Genomic DNA, 20,539 nt, shown 5'->3' on the forward strand with positions numbered 1-20,539 from the left:
GTGTTACTTCTGGGTTTTAAACTGCATTTTTCAGGTGTCAGTTCTTTTTAGACAGTTCAGCATTGAGATTTGGGTCTCAGATGGTATCCAGAGATAGCTCAGCACCCCATGCTTTAGCCAGCACTGTGCTGGCTTTGCCCCAGGGCACACAGCAGGTTGAAGGAAGCATCTCTGGATGCATTACAGAAATTCAGTGCTTAAGCACATTTTAAATACGACCCAGGACCTTCAGAGAAAGCTGTTTTGCTTTGCAGTGCTGGGGATCTCACTGCTGTCCACTGGGTGCTGGTGAGGTGCAGTGCTGATTAAACAATTCCTTCCCCAGGGAAGCTTCTGGAGCTTGCTCCTTTCCTCTGTGCCTGGACTGATAGGTAAGAAACCCTCTAGGACTTTGGGGATTTATTGTTATTTGTGAAGGTGAGAAAGTGTTCTCATGGTAGAAGGGGAAGGAAGTTTGGTGCCAGTGTCCCCAGGGAGGGATGCAGGCAGGAACTGAGGGCTGGGGACAGTCACCAGCCCATGTCTGATGAGGGCTGGGGCAGTGGCACTGAGGAGCCTCGTTAGTGCTGGCCTGTGTCAAACACCATCCTCTGCCCACAATGTCAGGCAGTGCATCTTTATGGAGCAGGGTTGATGGGTGAAGTGGAAATTATGGATATGTATGCAAATGGATGCAAATTTACACTCTACTGGGTGTTCGGTAGGGCTTGTTGGCATATTCCATATGGAAGCAGCTATTTTAAGTTTATAATATTTTGTTCTAGTCTCTGGAAGACATAATCCTTTCTCAAAGGCCTGGGAATTCATCATTAGGTGCATCAGAGCCCTGAGGAAGGGTAACAGGCAGCATGGGGTGGTGGGACCAGCCCTGCCCTCTGGAAACAGGCAGGACAGAAGCACGGGGCAGGCAGGGAACCTCAGAAAGTCTCTGAGCTCCTGGTTGCTACAGTGAATTTGCAGGTGGAGCAGAGCCAGGAGGAGTTCTGTGCTCAGGGAACACACCTGGGGATTTCACCATGCACACCCCTCCTGAGGGGGCTCCTCCACCAGTAGTGGGATAAAAAGCAGCTTGCCTGGGCAGGAGTTTCCAGTGCCTCTGTCAGGCACTTGCTGCAGGGTGAAATGGTCACTGGCCATGTCAAGAAGCAGAGGAAGCCACCAGCCTGCAGCAGCTGACCTGGGCATGTTGGGAATGCTCAATCCCCATCATCCCGTGGTGCTACAACCAGTGCATCACTGTGGGGAGCAGTGACCCAGGGAAGGACCCAAAAACTCACCTCACAGCACACAGCCACTCCTGTGATGTGAGCCCAAGGCAGATCCCCACCCCAGCCCTCCTGCTGGCCCCACAGGGCCGGACAGCACTGCATGGGCAGGGCTGGTGCAGCTCAGCAGCCACCGTGTTACCATGGAGCTGAGAGAGCAGCCACATCCTCCACCAGATGCATCCCTCCTTCCTGCCTTTGAGGCCCTTTTTGTGTTCTTTTCCCCTTTCACATCAGATCAAATACACACACACAGAGGAATTTTCTTCCTGGGGTCAGTGTAGTGCTGCACGCTGCAGACCTGTGCCCCAGGCAGCCCATCACACCAGCACTGCCCACACAGGGAGGGGCTCAGGGGTGACCCCCAGGGAGCCCCTGGACCCTCACCTCAGAGCTCACTGTTTGAGTGTGGCCCTGTTTTTGGGGCCACTGTGAGTGTGAATTGTGATGTGAGGATTGGGAAGGGTCTCCATCCCCACAACAGGTGAAGAAGGGGAAAGGCAAGAACATCCCATGGCCATAGACTAAGGGAGAGAAGAGATAACCCATTGGCAACGAGGACCATTGATGGTGTCAGGATCGTGCCCTTCTCCTGCCAGTGGCTGAGGACATCAGCTCTGTGTCCTGCCTGGACATACAGGGATTTGAGGACACACAGGTATGTGCTTATGGAGTGGGACACCATCCTGGGACCCATCACTGACACAGAGGGAAGCAGAACACCCTGTGGCAGGGATCTCCACCTGGTCACCCCCACGTGTATGGATTTGCTGTTGGCAAAACTTCATTTTTAAAATGCATTAGCAGCTCGAGGTCACTTACAATAGAGGCTTAATTAAAGCAGAGATCAATTTTTGTCAGTGCACGAGCTGAGCACAGTCTGTACTTTTCCTTCAGGAGTCTTGTCCGCTCGCTCGTACAGAACGTGCAGGGAGGGGGGAGCTCTGCAGAAACAAAATGAAGCACCAGAGTCAGTCTGTGATGCTGGGAACCAAGAGCTGCTGGAAAAACAGCTGTATCCGTGATTGTATCCATGATTGCTGCACACCAACACAGACAGCCCACTGTGTAGGCAGGGCAGAGCGAAAGGGTTTGGTGCATAAGCATCTCCTGGGATCCTGCCTAAACAAGGAATTTAATTCACAGACATCTTTGGTAAGCAGCACAGCAGATGGGGGGGTCATGTCACCGAGGCTGTGCACAGCAGCTCTGGGCACCTGATGGCTTTGTTTTGCTTCTGTCCTGAGTGTCAGGGGTCCCCCACCGTGACAGACTAATTCAAAATGCATTAGTGTTAATGGCAAGATCTCAGGAGTCATTGATTCCCAGGGTCTCAAAAGAAAAATCAAACTGCACCAACTTGTAGCACAGCGCCTTCCCTTTGCAGGATACAGCTGCTCACAGAACTTGTGCAAACCCAGATTGTGGCAGAGTCCTCAAAATATCCCTGAGCCTAAAGACAGACTTGGCTCAATGAAGTTGTATTTTTATATCTCTCTCAGCAGTGGCGGGAGGGCATTTGGCAGGAGCTGGCCAAGGCTCTGGGGGTGGCAGCTCTGGCTGTGTCCGTCAGCATGCAGGGCTCTGCACTGCTCGTCCTCCCGGGACCGCAGAGCAGGGACTGCGCAAGGAACAGCAAAGGAGGCGAGGCTGAAAAAAATCTGAGGGTTTTATCTATGAGAAACCATCAATAAACCTGCATGAACCCTTGCAGTCAGATGACAAAAAAGTGCTGCAGCTTATTGTGGAGCAGGGAAAATATTTGCTGCAAGGACAGGGAAGGGGCTGATTCCTTGGTCCGTGTTCCTCCTCTGGCTGGAGCACAGCACTGCAGCTCCGCTGGCTGGGCACGTCCTGCTGTCTTGTGTGCTGTCCTCAGCTAACCCCGCCGGCAGCGCTGGGACACGCTCCCGCCTGCGTTTGCCTTTCCTGGGCACCCCGCACCAGGCCTGCAGTTGATGCCTGGTCTCATCGTCACCCCCTGTTCACTAAAATGTGTTTAGGACATTTTGCAAGCGCTGAGATGGTGCTGGCACCGTGCATTCCATCCTGCCTTCCTGACGTGGTCCTGTGCCCTGGAATCCCCTCCAGCCCCAAGCGCTGCCCTGCCAGCAGCGAGCCCAGGACACGAGAGCAGCTCTCACCCTGCACAAAGGGGCTGCCTGCACTGGGTGAGGAGCCCCCAGGCTGACAGGGAGGGATGTTAAGGGGAAACTGAGAGGGGAGCCACGTTTACAGGGGTGCAAGCAGGCAGAAGGCAGGCTAGAGCTGCTGCCACAGCAGTGGAAGGCAAGGGTTGGGCAGCTGAACCGATTTTTGGATTGTCCTCCTCCCTTCTGCCTGCCAGAGCCGTTTCATCCAGAGCAGATGGTGCAAACTGGAATACAAGATGCTCCAGTAGCCTGGCATACAAGAATGCTATGTGTCTTTTTTCTTTCAAAATAAGCTAAACGCAGCAGGACAAGGCTTTTGGTCATGATACATCACCTTCCTTTCACTAATACTTCGCTTAACTGCACCTCTAGGTGCAGTTCAGTTTCCAGAGTCATCTCTTCCCTCCAACACTTTCCTGCTTCTCAGTGCTTTAGGCTACCAGTGCCAGCTTTCAAGGTTTTTACACATCTGCTTTCTCCCAGGGATGCCAGTCTGGCACTGTGCACAACAGGGGTGTCAGCACCTCCAGCATTTCCACACTGAGGTCCCCTCCCTGTGACTTAGCTGTGTTAACCACTTACCCTGAAAAGATAAATCCAGCTTTTATGCACCCTACTTCTCCAGCAGATTGCACCTATTTAGGAAGCTCTTTATTCTCAGCACACCTGTTCTGTAGACAGAGATGGTGGCTGATGAGTTTAGCTCTTGGGTGGCAAGTGATACCATGATGCATTCCAAAATACTCAGCTTTTTGGGGCAAAGATCTGTGCTAGAAGTGACCAGTTGTTCCAGTGAGTGGCAGACCCACTACTCCAGCTCCAGCACCTGATGTCATACTCTGTGAAAATGGAATGAGCAGAGAAACAGGCAGACACCAAATTACCCTCATTCCTTGCATAGCTCAATTCCTCATTCAGTCCTAGACTGGCAGCCTCCAGGGATAACAAAGTGCATGGTCAGAGAATCGTTTCACCTGAATTTCTGCATTTATGAAAATTTTCCTGAGGGCTTGAGAGGACTCTTTAGGTAACTAGAATCAAAATCCATAAGGGAAAATATGATCTGCAAAGGGTTGTGATAGAGGACTTGGGGGAAGGAATTCTGCTTGCCCAGCCTTAAGCTGGAAAAAAAAAAAAAAAAAAAAAAGAATAATGTATTCATATGAGCAATTAATTAATTTTTCTAGAAACATTCTCCTGCTTAAATTATAACCAAGCCCTGGCATTGCTGAGTGCTATGATTTAATACCCTCATAATTAAAGACTTTGTTGTCATCCTAAGTCCTCACTGTGCAGAGAAAAATCAACTCAAGAGCAGGAGAAATGTTTTTTAAAAGTCAAAGGCTGATTAGCATGAATACTTGTGAGAAGGCTTAGAGCACACAGCCCTCAAACCTCCTGTCAGCTATCACCCCAACCCCAGGGCAGAGAGTGGGTGCACTTTCCCAAACCAACCCATCCCAGCCTGCCCAGGTAGGTTTTGTCAGGAACAGCAGGGTCCAAAACACCCACTTCAGCCTTCTCTGTAAAGGGTGAGACAAACCAAGAAGCAACTCAGGAACACTTGGCAGTCCATAAGGGATGAGGGATGCTTACCTAGGACACCCTAGAGAAGATGTTGGCACTGTTTAGTTACAGTGGGCTCTATGGTGCTCAAATACCAAATGAAGAGAGCTTTAAAAAAAACTGTATGAGAGGCTGCACCATTCACACACCAATCCTTGTAATGTTCTTAAGCCTTTCTTTGGGAGTACTGCTTTGGCAACAAGTGAAATATATTTATTGTTTTATGATACTTAAGATGCATGAGTAGACCCTGCAGCCTCCTTACTATGCTTCAGCTGTAAGTAATGAGTCATATAAATAATTTAAAAATTAATTAATAGGGCCAGCAGATCAATGAAATGACAACTCTAAAACAAACTGAGGGCACAAAATTTCAGCACTGTATTCCACCAAAAGGACTTCCATTGCTCCTGAACACTCATTCACCGTCAGCAATATGCACCTTTCTTGTAGTGCTTGGGTATGGAGCTCCAAAATATCTTCAGTTTATGGCAAATGTCCACGTGAACAAAGTGAATTTACCATGAGACTGAGGCAAGTGTCAGTGGTAGATTGTTTTGAGATGTCAAGACAGACGACTATAAACTTTAAAACCTCCCTCTTCTGCTTTATTGACATGTAAATTGTTCAAAAATGTTCTCACAATTCAATAATTACAAAGACTTAGACTTACATTAAAAAAGTAAAAACCAGAAAACCCCCAAAGCAGTAGTGTCCAGCTCTAACTGAGCCCCTTTATCAAGAATCTGAGAAAAAGAGCAAGTACTGTCGAACACTTAACGTAACAGGATTAAATGTTGACTAGAACACTCAGTTTAAACTAAAGATAAGTGCACGTCCTATACAGTGTTTCAGAAAAGAACATTAGCCATTGGTATATCATTAGCCCATTTAAACTGAATTTTAAATAAGTGACATCCAACTGTCATAAAATTGGCACAGAAGGCACACTAGTGTGACAATGACAAACTGGATATGCCAGCCACTGAATTAATTACAAGCTTTTAATGAAACATGGTCACAAATCTTTGAGTACTAAATGTATAATACATGGAAGCATGAGATTAAATATACACGCAAAACATCACCGCACGTGGGCCATCGCAAAATATACAGGAGTGTGTTGTGCATTTTTCTACATGATCAATACTTGATTAATAATCATGGGGTCTTCATGCAGGTGAGGATACGATTAATGAGAAAAGCAGCACCCCCAGTTACACATCCTTCACGTTCCACTTTGGTAACCAATGAACAGAATGATGTTTTAGTGCGATACAGTCCCTTGGGCCAAGCAGACTCCGAGGGCAATGTGTCCACAAGAAGGCTTGCTAGCTAAACAGCGTAGTGTGTCCTTACACCAAAAACCCAGGAGAAACAACTTCTCAGCAGGAGAAAGGCAGGAACTAGGAGTAAAATTTTTTTCACAGCAGTATTTTAAAAGGCCTGACTAATGACCGATGAGGACTAAAAGCAGGGTATGGGTAAAGAGATAACTGTCAGTAGTCCTATGTACAAGACTAAAAAGTTGGTAGAAAGATAGAAAGACAGTTATGCATCTGTATATGTAATGGCTAAATGAATTAGAAGGCCACAGAACTATAACCAGCTTTTCTTTGACTTCCTGGTGATTCTATTGATGTTGGAAACAACCTACAGCTTCCTACCATTCTCCTTAAGATTTGGGAAAAAAACAGTTACGGGAAAAAGGGAAAACCGTATTCATCTGAGGATGTAACTAGACCTGCTCACATTTCCTATTTAGAAGTCCAAATTCTGTCTAAAAGGATTTCCTGCTAATCAGACATTACATCATTCTATAGAAAAATAATATTCCTGATATTGTAGCAACATTATCAGTAACTCTCTCTATTTCTCTTTCACCATAAGAATAAGACTATTTACTGGTGGCCTTAAATGCTCCTATGCAATAAAACTGTGTCACAGCTGTGCAGAAAGGAATCAACCGTAACCGAGCAGTGAACAATTCTGCATAAAAAGCTCAATCGCTATTAGTAAAGAATTTTCTTCATTTCCATAGTTTGTATCTACAATCTGGATATATAATTATTCTTGTACAACACTAGAGAGTCTGTGTCAGTCTTGGCACTAGCATCTGAGACAGCTTTGCCCTGCTGTTGGACACTGTGGAGCAGTGATGACGGGAGCGGGAACGGCCAGAGCGGCGTCCTTACGCGTCACAGGTCGACTGGTCCAGTCCATCCAGCGTAAGCTGATTCCTATGAGGAGAGTTGGGACTTGGGGGACCACTTGGATTTGAGCTGTTTGATGGAGTAGAGTGTTTGGTGGAGTCTGAATCAGGCTGTTAATGAGAAACATTAAAAAAATTTGTTTACTTGAAGTGAATTCTTTACACTCAAAAGCTTTCAAAGGCACTCAAAAATGAGGGTGAGCAATACCTATGAAGCAGTGTGCATTAGATTAATTCCACAAGTACTTCCATTACCATCAACAGGCTCTAGTGCAGTCCCAAAGGTGACCTTCTAATGCAACAGGAATTATGGTAAAGTATGTGGAAATTGCTACATCTCTGGCTCCTCTCCTTTAGCCATTGCAAAGCTTTCCTGCCAGAATGCAACTATCTGTTCACTGTTCAGAATTTACCAGCCCGTAATTTTTAGGTAATTTTTACAGCCCAGGAGTAGGTTTATCTGCCCATGTAAACATATAAAAACTATGGTCAAATCATCCTCAGTTTGGTGAAGAGGAAGGAAACAAGCATTTATGAACTGTTTACAAAACAGCAACAAGCCTGTGAAGCGCCTGACAAACGAGTGAAGCCTGCCAAGAATCTGGCTGGAGATCTGGAAACAGAATATACTTAGTGGGTTTGTCCTACGTCAATATCTAATAAAGACTATCCACAGTTATTTCCCCAGTGTTAGATTAGTTGTTGGATATTTGCCTTCACAGGCTGGTCTCACTTCAACAGGATGGCTGGCAAGTTTCCCACTATTTTGGTGTGTTACAATTCTGAGCACTGCATACATTCACAGCTGATGAAATACTGCACAAAAAAACCCCTGTTACTGTTGCAGCAAGTTATTTTCAAGAAAGGGAAATATATACTCAGGAAATAGATTGAAAGGTGACATCCTTCAAGAATGCTGTTCAAGATTTTGCATGGCTTGAACAATAATAAGATAATCTGTAACAAGATTATCCTAACATGATCCAGTTCATAAAGTGAAAAGCCATGGGGGAAATAGTATAAAGCCAAAAGGTGTTATTAGAGTCTCTTTCCAGTTTCAAACTACTATTTTTTAAAATTTAAGAAGCTATCAAAAAGAGAAAAGATTGTAAAAAACTCCTTTTGAATCTTCTATTACTCGTGCCTACAAACAACAATTACCATTACAGCATGGAATATAATGAGTTTGGGAAAGGTGAGCAGAATAACTAATATAGTCCATCACAGCCACCTTTGAAAATCAAGACTGTCTCAAAAATACCTGTGTTTAGAGATCCCCAATTTCATGTGCTTTTAATGGCTAACTGAAGGTGACAGGGGAAGTCAGACCACAGGTATGACCAGAACTCCAGACTTGGCATGTGCTAAGGCACCCAGCAAAAGTCTGGCTTCACAAAAACATGCTTCAAAATTCAGAACATTATATGGGCCTGCAGTTGGGTACCAAAAAGCACTAAAAAAACCATCGTAATTAGGGACTTTACTTCCTAGGAATAATTTCTAACACCTTCCTTGCACAGGAAAGCTTGGAAGAAAACACATGATAAATCACATATAAAATCATGTATCCTCTCTATTTAGATTCAGGAACACCAGAACATTTTAAGTTTGGTGACTACCAACACATACTCCTATTCAGCTTGTAAAGGCAGTTTTATGTATTACAAATTTGATTCCTTCTCAAGTTACATGACAAAAAGTCTTCCTTAAGGCAGCACAGAAAATTACTTAACTAGTCATATTACTTTGCTATTCTATGCTAATATCCCAGAGAACATTTTTAGGAGTTTTGAGGACATTGCATCAATTAGTCAAATTTCCATTGCCTATAAAGCTTAATCGAAGACATAACAGTTCTTAAAATATCACCATAAGAAGATCTTTTCACAGCTTTGATTTTGTGCTGCTTTATCTAACCTGCAAACATGTATTACAGGCTGGGAAAAACACTTGTGGAAAGAAAACATCTCCATAAACATCTCTATGAATTATTTCCTTGGGAATGTAATTTATTGGAAAAAGAGAACAATCTATGTCAGCAGGGTATGGCTGGTCTCCATTTACAGAAGCTCTTTTACCTCTTTGTCAAACTCCTGATCAGGGTCGGACATACTTCGGGAAGGCATGGCTGCTCCCACATCACTGCCACCTGCAGAGAGGAAAGGACAAAAGGCACTTTACAGCTCCTGCTGACATCACAGATTACAGCTCAGAAGTCACCAGCTTGCTGCCAGCCTTACTTGATGAGGGCCATGAGATGTAGGTTTTGTTTCTCTGCTGCTGCTGCTGCCGTGACAGGTTAGCTGAAGATGGACAGGTTTTTTCATCCTGGGCAGGAGGTAGGACACTCTACAGTTGAATGAAACACCTTGTTAGCCAGCAAGAAAAGCTATCCAATGACAAGTTGCTACTCATGAAAACTTTACTGTGCTTTTGAAGCTATTACAACTCAGTGTTGGTAGAAAAACTGAACTTACTTGACCACATCCACATATTTTCAGTAACAGACACAAACCCTGAGAAAGACAGAGAAAGAACTAAGCCCCATAGCAGCCAGTGGAATCTGTCAGCCAGCAAACCCTCTATGAAAGGGCAGGGACTGTACTAACAGCTCTGCTTTCCTTCCTCCTCCTGCTGAAATGATAAATGCCTGACCCACATCTGGGCTATCTGAGAAAGACAAGAGAAAGCCTGACTAACAGCTCCAGGACAGAGGGTATATACAGAATATATAAGTGTACCTTCACATCTTCCTCTTGTGGATTTAACACTAAAATAGCTCATAAAATGCTGTGTTAGTTAAATACAAAATAAAACTAATGCTATAAAGCACTGCAAGTCACATGCATTTTAGTTACCTCCACAGCATTCATTTTTTCCCCTTGTTATTGCTCTAGAATTGGTGAAGTACCACAAGCATACCATATTCCAGTTCCTAACAGTTTGTAGCTACTCCTACCCTTGCTAGGGAAGCAGAGGAGGGACAGGAAGAGGAAGAAAGCAGGAGGGAGCCTTGCAGTGAGGAATGGTCACTCTGGAGAGAGATTTCAGCAGAGATAGGGCTCATGTGATAGACGTGCTCAAAGCCTGTTGGAGGTGATACCAAGAGCAGAATGTTGAGAGGATGAGGGGGAAGGAAATTCATTCTGTTATTTTAAGAAGACAAACAAGAAAAAGGAAGGAGGAGAGACTGATTATATACAAAACTACTAACAAGCTCCTGGCAGTGATATCTGTCTTTCTGTCTCATTCATAAGTCTGTATTTCCTTGCACAGGATTTAGAAGTATTGCGCAGCAGGAATGTTCACCTTTCTCAAAAGGATTTAAAGAAGAATTCGGTACAGAGACAATACTTGAGCCCATCCAGCTCATCTTCACAGCTTTTGTGAGCAAGAACAAATGCACATATATATCTCCTTTAAAAATGTATTTTACCAGTGGGAGGTCCATGAGGACCTGCATTCCATCTCCTGGTCCCATGTGAGCCACGTGGTTGAAATTCGTTGGGTTAGAAATCATCTTTGACCTTAGCTCAGGGTCTCTAAGCATTTCCCTAAAAAACCAAGAGTGATTGTTACTATTAGCATTCCCAGGCTCTGCACGTCATCATGTATATTCAGCTACTTTTTTACAAATTTACAAATCAATTCTTACCGCCTTTGTTGCAACCGCTCTTCCTCGGGAACCTTAAACACGAATCTTCTTTTGCTCCTGGTTCGAAGCATTTGCTTCTTGCTGTTGTCAGATGTTTCAGGTACACTGAGACCAGCTCCTGCTGTAATAGCACAAAGCCATTTCACATACAGAGGTACACGCTGACCCAGACACACTCAACACAAATTTCATCTAGTGCAAAGGGAACATGGTGGAAATTAACCAGTTAGAATGAGTTCCCTTGCTCAGGACTCACCTGAAAACTTGTTCTTGAAATATATTAACCTTGGTGGCTCACAGTTAAGGAGGTTCAGCGTGCCATCCATGTTTAATGGTCTGATCTGTTTTGAGGAAGGAGACAGAGAATTACCTCAAGTCTAGCATACACTCTGTAGAAACACCTCATTTGAAAGCAACCCAATTAAGTCCAATATTCAAAGGAAATTACTTACCCTTCTCAGGCCAATAGTCTGGACCCATTCCATAGTGTTAACATCAAACACATCAACACCATACTCGCTATACACTGTTACATATGAAGAATTGCAACCTGCATTGATTGAAAACAAACAGAAAACCCTAATGTCATTTTAGTAGTCCAGAATTGACAAATATTTGAGCAGATTTCAATAGTTACAAGTTTCCTACTATGTGCAAGATACATTTTAAAACACATTTTCAAAGCCTCAGTTTCAAACAAGGATATTTTGTGAGAATGGATTTGCTAATGACAACTACCAGCACCATGGAAATATTTAAATTTGACCCTTTCAGTATTTTTTATAACTTCACATTGCCATTTCATGAAATTGCAAAATGGCATCTAAAGTTTTCAGATGCATACAAATTTGCTAGGTGAAAGGAACTGAACAGCCAGCTTTGTTATGGATTACTTCATTTCAGAAGCAGCAAACTAACTATACATCTGCTGTGTGCAGAGGAGATGAGAAAGCCACCATCTGTGAGCTGGGTCATGAACTCAGGATGCAGATCTGCTCTCAATTTCCTTCCTCTTTTGCTTACAATTTTCTAGCTTTAGATATTAATGTATGGGTTACTTTCATCAAGTTGACAGAAAAATGTCACAATGCTTAAAGCCCGTAACTCATTTTCTCTTTTCAACTTTTTTTTTTTTTAATAGCATAAAAGGCATCTGCAGACAAGTTTACTTTAGGTCAAACAAAAAGCAGAGATCTCTAGAGCTTTGTATCAACATGCTTTTGCTCATGTAAAGACTGTTTCCTGATTTTAAAAGCAGTTACTAGAAACTTAAGGGATTTAATAGAGAGAAGATGCTTCAATAAACAAAATGAAAATAACCCAGTAGGACACTAAACACATCTCAGAATCTTCTTAGAAGAACTGAAGTACAGTTGTGGTGCTATTTTTTAAATTCATTAAAAGAATGCCTCGGACAGCTATCATAAAAATGTAATACAAAAGTGATTTACAGTCAAGCATTTATTACATGTGGTCTTGGCTTGGATGTTCAAATCAAGAAGGAGAACTGAGCACCAGCCAGGAACACCATCTGTAGCCAAGGCTGGCACTTGGCACTCAGAGCTGATGAGCCTGACCACATCTCAAGTGGTTCCCAGAGAGTGTCAGTGCCTGCACTGGGCCTGCCCACGCTGCAGCCTCCAGAGCTGTGGCCCCAAGGCTCTGCCCAGCAGCCCTGGGCACCCACACTGCTCAGCACAGACACCAGCACCAGGAGGGCAACCCTGATGGGCAGCTGAGGCAACAGAGCTGTGCTAGTGCTCACCCTGCCCTCTCCAAATTCTCTGGTTTAGCCCAAAACCTCTCTACAACGTGGTGTTCTACCACAGCAGAATTGCCTCTGCTTTGTTGGTCTCTCCTACGAAGCCTGGCTGAGAGAGCTGGGGCTGTTCTCAGCCTGGAGAAGACACTGGGGAGACCTCACAGCACCTCCTAGTACCTAAAGAGGCTACAAGGGAGCTGGAGTGGGACTTTTTACAAGGGCATGGAGTGACAGGACAAGGAGAAATGGCTTTAAACTGAGAGTGGGTTTAGACTAGGTATTAGGAAGAAATTTACTGTGAGGGTGGTGAGGCACTGGAACAAGTTGCTCACAGCAGCTATGGAAGAAGCTGCTCCATCCATGCTAGTGTTCAACATCAGGTTGGATGGATCTTTGAGAAAACTGGCTTAGTAGAAGGTGTCTCTGCCCACGGGGGGTAGGGCAGGGGAGTTGGAAGTAGGTGATCTTTAAGATCCCTTCCAACTCAAACCATTCTGTAATTTTACAAAAAACCCACCATCACTAATGACAGACACTAGGCCTGAGGAGGGAGTACAAGTCTAATGAAATAGGAAGTAATTCAGTTCCCTTTGGCAGCAGAAAATGTTGCTCTTTCTACAAAAACAGCCCTAGGCCAGCACCACTCAGGATTTCACAGACAATGATGTTGTAAAACAGTTTACAGTAAGAACACTTCTAAGAATAACAGAAAAAAACATTAACTAGCAAGTCTAGTTTGCTGAAATGCAAGAAACTGTAAAGCTGATTAAGGAAAAGGAAACATTAGTTTTAGCTAATAGTGTTTTAAAGTAAATTTGCCACTACGTTGTTTCCTTGGGACTTTGCTTCAGACTTTTGTACAAAAGTAGGTCAGAGTAAAGTAAGCAAATCATTTCAGTTTAAATAAAATACAATTAAACACATTCCTGTTAGGGCCTGGCCTCATCAAACCAACATGCACCTAACTCCTTGTTGTACTACTTAAACAAAAAGCTATTTCTTGCCTTCAATCATTCAAAAAGTTTTAATTGCTATTTGAACTACTAACAGAAATACCAGATTTATAGTCAACTGCCTTTGACTACTGAATACTGAAAAATGCTCTGCATGTGTCTCTGCTCTACCAAGCTGATAACCAATGCTCCTGAAACAAGCAGAGTTATTCAAATATTACTCTCCACCTGTATTATTTTTGTATACTGGCCCCCTAAATTAAAACCACAAGGAGAAAAATTTTATCTCTTATTATCTTTATGAACCTCTAGTCTCGCAGTTACATTTCTTCAACTTTCTATTGTACTTTGAGTACAGTGCACAGAAGACACCCTACAGGCAATTGAACATTTCTTCTCTCTAGGTGAACAAAAATCTTTATAGAATTTCACAGACAGGTAGTCTTGCACTGTCCTGCATCCAGGACTACTCTCTGTAGAAATTATTTTGCATTCCATTATTTATTCTTCTGTGTCCTGTAATAAGACAGAGCATTTCTTGCAGCATCCAGGATCTCCAAGTCCAAAACCAGCACCAGGAAGAGCCACGTCTCTGTTAACGCATCAAAACTTAAACTTGATATTCAAAGACAAACCAAAGCAAAATTGAATACAATGCTGAGTATTTTTTGACAAGTAAAGCAGCAACAGGGATATGGCAACAGAAAAACATATACATACTACAGGCAACAGGAGTTGCAGGCCACATTAGTTCCTGCATGCGTGACCTTCGACCTTGCGAATCGACGTAAACTCCCATATGGCTGAAGCAAAGCAGGTATTCCTCATTACTGAGCTCCACAGCACAAAGGGCATCAAAAGACTGCTGTGAGAGGAAGATAAGCGAGGGGTCATTAGGATTTACCAGGTTTATAGATTGTCCATCTCCCTGGATGGTCAACAGAGAGAACCCAGACTGGTAGCCAACACAGAGTTTGTCCTTGAACACTGTCATCCACTGTACAATTCCTGGAGCCTGAATTTCACTGAATTTTTTGTGGAAAGGTTTAGTTCTGTGAATTTCATAGCAAAAAACCTGTCGTTTGACAGCCACAAACAAACAAGTAGAAGAACTCTTCTTCAGTGTTCCAGTTGTAATCAATTGGCAGCCTTTAGTTTCTGCAAGCTTAATGTCAAAGTTCCCTTCTGACCCATCCAGAGAGGCCCAGGGATAAAGGTGGACGTGATGGTTCCGACCACAGATGAGGATGATAATTTTTTCTTTGGGAGCAAGCTCTATCTGATACACCTTCTTGCAGTCAGCAGCTCGGACTATCACTGCAAAGGAAACAAGAGCTGTCATAAGTTAAACAGGAAAATTACCAGGCCCAGAAACATTGCAGTGCCACAGAGTGATGCCTGAAAATTAATCTAAACACAGACACGTACCAGGTGAGGAAGAGCACTTATTGCACATTTGATTCTCTGTTATTAATTCTTAGAGCAAACAATGACACAAAGCATTCCTGTAACCCTCCCCATTCATTAAAAAAATCTCAACACTTTGTGGGAAAATGCTGTGTAAATGTAGGACAAATGGAGAAATTTTTAAATAGAATTGTATCTGTACCATCTGTACAGTGCAAGATGCTGTGTCTCCAGAGGTGGGTCCCACCTCCAGGAAAACATCAGCATCTTCAGCAAATTTTAGAGGAATACCAAATTAACAGAACACAAAGACAAGAAATATAAAGTATTCAATCCTGATAAGATAGGAGACAAAATGCTGTACTGTTGGCAGACTTCTCAGCCAGATACAAAAGCAGTACAGTAAAGGGGTGTAAAACACATATATGGAAAGGCAAAAAAAAATGCTGTGTGTGATGGGGAAAGGATAAGAAGGAATGAGCTTAGGCTGCAAGAAGAGAGGCTCACTACAGGCACCAGAAAAACCCTTCCCAGAGCAAGGACTAGTCAGGCTACCTGTGGGGAGTTTTGCTGTTTGATGCATGTTTTTAAAAGCAGGGTTAGAGGCAGCTAAGGGAGTTATGTACAATGTGTGCTCTTCAGGGATCTTGGCTATACCAGAACTTTCAAGAATGCAGTGAGTATTTAATGGGGTACAAAGAGAAGAGCAATTCTAAACTAGAAAACTTAATAAGCAGAAACCAATTAAATTGGATTGTAACTTTGATTTTTCTGCTAGCTGAACGCATTAAAAATATTTGTGAATTGGAGTAAAAAAAAAAAGAGAACTCTTAATTGGAAATTCTTTGCCTTTTTTCAGTAACAGTTGAGTAATGTAGCCAAAGTTACCAAATTTTCTAATCCTGGCAATAAGACTTTAGCTGTTTAAATCACACAGCTGTTGTGGTGCACCCCCACTACATAAATAGATGGAATGTCTGAAGAAATGTTCTATGAAATAACCAGCTTTGCCACAGAGAAATGGTTTTCTTCCTAGCTCCAACTCCATCTTATTTGTCCATAATTAAGCAATATTCTAACCAAAGACCTTTGCTATAAACAGCTGGCAGTTAATTAACACTAAAAATTACAACTGCCATAAAACAAAAAATAGATTATGATTTATAAAAAATCTATTAACACGGAGAACTGGCCATAGAAAACTCCTCCTAAACATCTCTTAACTTAAAACCAAAATTAATAATTAATTTTCACATTTACATATACCACGGTGATGCAGATAATTGTTCTTTTATGACATGACCTTTCAATTAAATTTACAACTTTCTTTTATGCAAGAAGCTGTACTGGAATCCCTGGAATTATTTCCATCTCAAGTTATGCTTATATCTAACTACTTAAAGAATGGTGACCACTGGAAGTTTACTCAAAGGAATGGCATTCATTACTGCTATAAAGAATTTCAAATATCTGCTGTCTCCATGTATAAAGCAGTTTCTCCTGGAATTGGGCAATGTCTTATTCTAAATAAGAAGAAGCAGTAACATTTTTCTTTTGACCCAAAACCACATTCCTGATATAATTTAATTTTGAAAGTCAAGTAAGTCTTTAAAAACCTGTATTCACTGCTTTATTTTACATTGAAATGCAAGCTTTAGCATGAGTAAAATCCCACTTTTAATAGCCACAAACTAAATTACACAGAAAAAAGAACTGAGAAAATCACTGGCAAGACTAGTACCCCAAAACACATTTGCTTTGGACACCACTGGTCTGCAAGAGAATATGAATGGTTGTCAAATTTCTGTAAGAAACAGATGAGACATGGAAGATTTAAAGGGAAGTCTACAAACTTAGTGTGTGCTGTACATGCTCTGTGTGCTGAATCATTTTGATACTTGCTGTGGGAACACAGCTAAGGTGAGAATGTGTCAGAATATGCCCAGTAACTCATCCCTTAAATTTCAGCCAGTCAACTGAATGTAACGGTAACGACCAAATTAATGCTTCTACCTCACATTCACTTTTCCTTCTCATCAATTAACTGAGTGCTTAATACTTACTATACATGAAAAGGCTGTTATGCAACCTATATTAGAACAGCACTAAAAGTTATGGAGCTCATTATTTTGTATGTAATTAGTGAATGCATTATGGCCCAACTTACCATCACGGGTCACCTCTATCACATACAGTCCTTCTTCTGAACCAATTGCTATTCTATCTCGATCTAAACCAAGAGGGAAAAAAGGCCATTAATTCAGCTACTCCTGGTCTTATCTTTAAAACAGGCTGTTTGTTTGAAACAGCTGAAAAAACTTCTGCACAAACAGCTTTTCACCAGAAAAATCAATCTTGCTTGAGTTCACATAGTCTGTCAAAAGCATGCTATAGCATATTGCTAAAACAACCTGCTGAAAAACTCAACAGTATTATTTACTCCAAGTGGATGAAGAAACCCAAATATCAATGCAAGATTACCATTTTTCACCCATTACTAAATTCCTATTAGGGAATTCAGCTGAGGAATTTATTTCAAGGTGTCAGTGCTCTCATTATAAAAGCCCATCCAAAAGTTCCAACAACCTTCAGTCACTGATAAAAGTTAAAACAAACATACCTACAATAGCAGCAGCTAAACTTGCTTTAATAAGAGGCAGTGTACTGTCATAGGCTTCTTGTGGAATATGCACAACCTGGTTCCTCAGCCTGTTTTTCTGCAGGATAGACTGCAACCCTTCTAGGATTCCAACCCACTTTCTCTTTTCATTCTCGTTTTCTGTCAGGATCAGTAGAGAACAAGACTTTGAAGGCAAACCTAAGAGAGAAGCTGTCACCTTTAAACAGACAGAGACAGTGAAATTAGTTACAGTAATAAAAGCCTTTTTTCTCACACAGAACTGTGAAAATAAACTACAGTTCCTCAAGGCAATGGAATGATACACCCAAGGGGCATACACACAGCTAATACAGCCAAAACAGCCACAGTGCTTCAAAAAACAACAAAAAAAAACAACCACTGCACAAGCCACAGTGGTTTAGTTTAAAAGTATTCAGCCTTGCTTAAAAATTCTGAATCCTAAAATATGGGGAAGGAATGCTGCAATAATCAATACATGGCAGTAAAAGGCTCCTTCTGCTCTCAACCATAGTTTGTCCTGACCCCCCCCTCCCATAATTTACTGAGAGTGACACACATGCTTTGTGAAGTAGATGCATTTAAACCCAAAGGCATTACTATCATCAGTCCTAGATTTTGATTCTGCTATCTAATTTTCCAAGTATTTGTCCAGGGGAAGAGCACATTCTGCATTCAAAGCTCTGCAGGAAAGCAATATTTGAGACTGAAGTACTGCATTCTCCCACATCCCTGTGTTGAAAGAAAATCACTATGGCTTCACTTAATTTTCAGTTAAATCATCTTATAGATCTCAAAGCAGAATGTGCTCTAAATAGAAAAACTATCCAGGAATTTCAGTTGACTGAAGAATGAATGAAAACAGTGAGTTTCTGTGTTCAAATGCAGGGGACTATAGATACTAGCTACCAATGTATTCCTTTCTAAATTTTAGAATTCCAGATTTAATATGATTCACACAAAACATAAGAATTTAAGTTCCTGCTGTTAAAAACTAAATACAGCATTCAGATAGAACATACACTAAAGGGGATATTACAGCTCAGCTGATTATTTTCTCTTATTTTTTTTTTTTTTTTATATACTTAAATATGAAATTAAGGAAACTAAGTCAGTTTCAGAATATTCTGTTACAGCATTGGTTCCTAAAGCAAAAGTCCAAAGCTAAGCAAGAAAAAAACAAAATCTGCTAATACCAATGGAAAAAGAGAGAACATTTATTGAGTTTTAATCAAGAAAATAAAAAAAGCTCCAAACTTTATATACAAGGAAGCAGCTAAAGAAGGAGAACTTTGTTCTTTACAGTTTAGTTATAAGAGGAGCACCATATTGTTCTTCTATTCATGTCAGCAGTCCTTGTAAATTCTTACACTTCTACATAATTTAATCAACATTAGATATGGACAGCATATGCCATTATCAAAACAAAACACTGGTATTTAACTGGTATTTAACAGGTATTTTCTTTAAGAGTCAGCTGGTAGCCATACCCTGAATATACAAGGGATGTCCTTCCGAGTTGCATGTATTACATCTGATGCTAGGACAGAGCTCACACAAAAATCTTCATCTCTAGTGAGGAAAGAGAACAAAAGCATCACAAAGAAGCACACACTAGGATTATTCAGCAGAATCTAATTGGTATCACCACTGTTTCAATAGGCTGCAATCTCCTAACACCGCACAGAGGTCACAACTGCTTTGTTATGCTCTAACCATCGTTGACCCAAACAACTCACAAGCCTCTGTTATGTCTCTACAGCATCTGGTAGGTGTATCTCAGTCCACCTGAAGTTAAATGGGGTGGCTTTGTGTAGTTTTGGTGTCCCAACCGCACCTATTCTACTATTAGAAGCAAGAATATTGCTCTTCCAGCCCAGCAGACACATTAGAAATGAATAATTCATACCTCAATGTGTAGCAAGAGAAGGGCCTTTGGAAAAAGAGAAAAATCACATAAAAAGCTCTTGGCAACATAATTATAATTTGTGGGTTTCAAATAAGGGTTTTCAAAACAGCTAGATTTTATTCTCCATTACAGTAAAATAAACAGACATCAGAACAACTTTTGCATTTCAGAGTGCTCCACCCCAGAGGGCTTGTCTACACTGGCCTTTTTAAACTGAATTTGACCAAGTTGATCACCATAATTGCCAATTTTAGTGCAAAGATGACACTTATGTGTGAAACTTGCCCGTGCTACAATTCATAGCTGTGGTGGTTAACATCTATTAAAAACATCTAAGAATCTTCAGATGACAGCCTCAAAGAGGCAGCTACAACAAGCAGATAAAGCATGGGACAGCTGGTGTATGGTATCTGGCTGAATTGCTTCAAGCAATGTACTGATGGGAATGCTGCTATTTGCAATACTTCCACGTTCCTGCTCCTGCTGCCAGCATGTCAGAGAGCTGACACTGACAGCTCCCAGTGAGTGTGAGAACAGCACAGCAGTACAGATGCAACCCCACAGTACTACTGTCTGAAAAAATATAAATCAAGGTGCTTGTGAATGCAAATTTTATATTCCACACAGGTACAAAGGTGCTGTAACATTAAAAGGTTTTATACTTTCTTGATATTTCCATATATTGAAATTAGAAAAACTTCCTTGGTTACTCTGATCTCAGAGATTTGGTAAACAGTGTTCACTGGTTCAGATGGTTCCCCATGAAATAACAACTCCTGTTCAAAGGCAGGGTCAGAGCCATTTGCAGTGTAAATTAGTTGGTGCTTTTCTGCAGACTACTTCAATTTTTCTAGCATTCCTGAACTTATTGGCTATGGGATGATCTGTGACTCAATGCTGTGGTCAGAATGCACGGGAAAAGCAATCTACCAATATACACTTGCTTTTTACAGGTGCATATGGAATTCTAGAAAGAAGCATGCTAATGCTGTAAATATTGGTGTCTGCAGAGTGAGTTG

The 20,539-nt window shown here is 41.9% G+C and overlaps 1 protein-coding gene across 6 annotated transcripts in view; it reads right to left on the minus strand.

Moving 5' to 3' along the window:
• Positions 1 to 5,567: 5,567 nt before the first annotated feature.
• CDC42BPB (CDC42 binding protein kinase beta) overlaps positions 5,568 to 20,539 on the minus strand; it is an 88,289-nt gene continuing 73,317 nt past the window's right edge. For 3 of the 6 annotated variants that reach the window (XM_079308867.1, XM_079308870.1, XM_079308869.1), the window contains 11 exons: positions 19,102 to 19,183; positions 17,594 to 17,810; positions 17,141 to 17,203; positions 14,287 to 14,883; positions 11,304 to 11,401; positions 11,108 to 11,192; positions 10,852 to 10,972; positions 10,633 to 10,750; positions 9,437 to 9,545; positions 9,275 to 9,345; positions 5,568 to 7,307 (listed from right to left, as the gene is read on the minus strand). In XM_079308867.1, coding sequence (XP_079164993.1) covers positions 7,176 to 7,307; positions 9,275 to 9,345; positions 9,437 to 9,545; positions 10,633 to 10,750; positions 10,852 to 10,972; positions 11,108 to 11,192; positions 11,304 to 11,401; positions 14,287 to 14,883; positions 17,141 to 17,203; positions 17,594 to 17,810; positions 19,102 to 19,183 — 1,693 coding nt within the window. In that variant the 3' untranslated portion in view covers positions 5,568 to 7,175. Of the gene's footprint in view, positions 7,308 to 9,274; positions 9,346 to 9,436; positions 9,546 to 10,632; positions 10,751 to 10,851; positions 10,973 to 11,107; positions 11,193 to 11,303; positions 11,402 to 14,286; positions 14,884 to 17,140; positions 17,204 to 17,593; positions 17,811 to 19,101; positions 19,184 to 20,539 lie in introns of those variants that run through there. The other 3 variants (XM_079308871.1, XM_079308868.1, XR_013774625.1) reach the window with 2 other exon arrangements.

The sequence above is a fragment of the Erithacus rubecula genome (genome assembly GCF_903797595.1).
Source record: "Erithacus rubecula genome assembly, chromosome: 6".
NCBI classification, from domain to species: Eukaryota; Metazoa; Chordata; class Aves; order Passeriformes; family Muscicapidae; genus Erithacus; species Erithacus rubecula.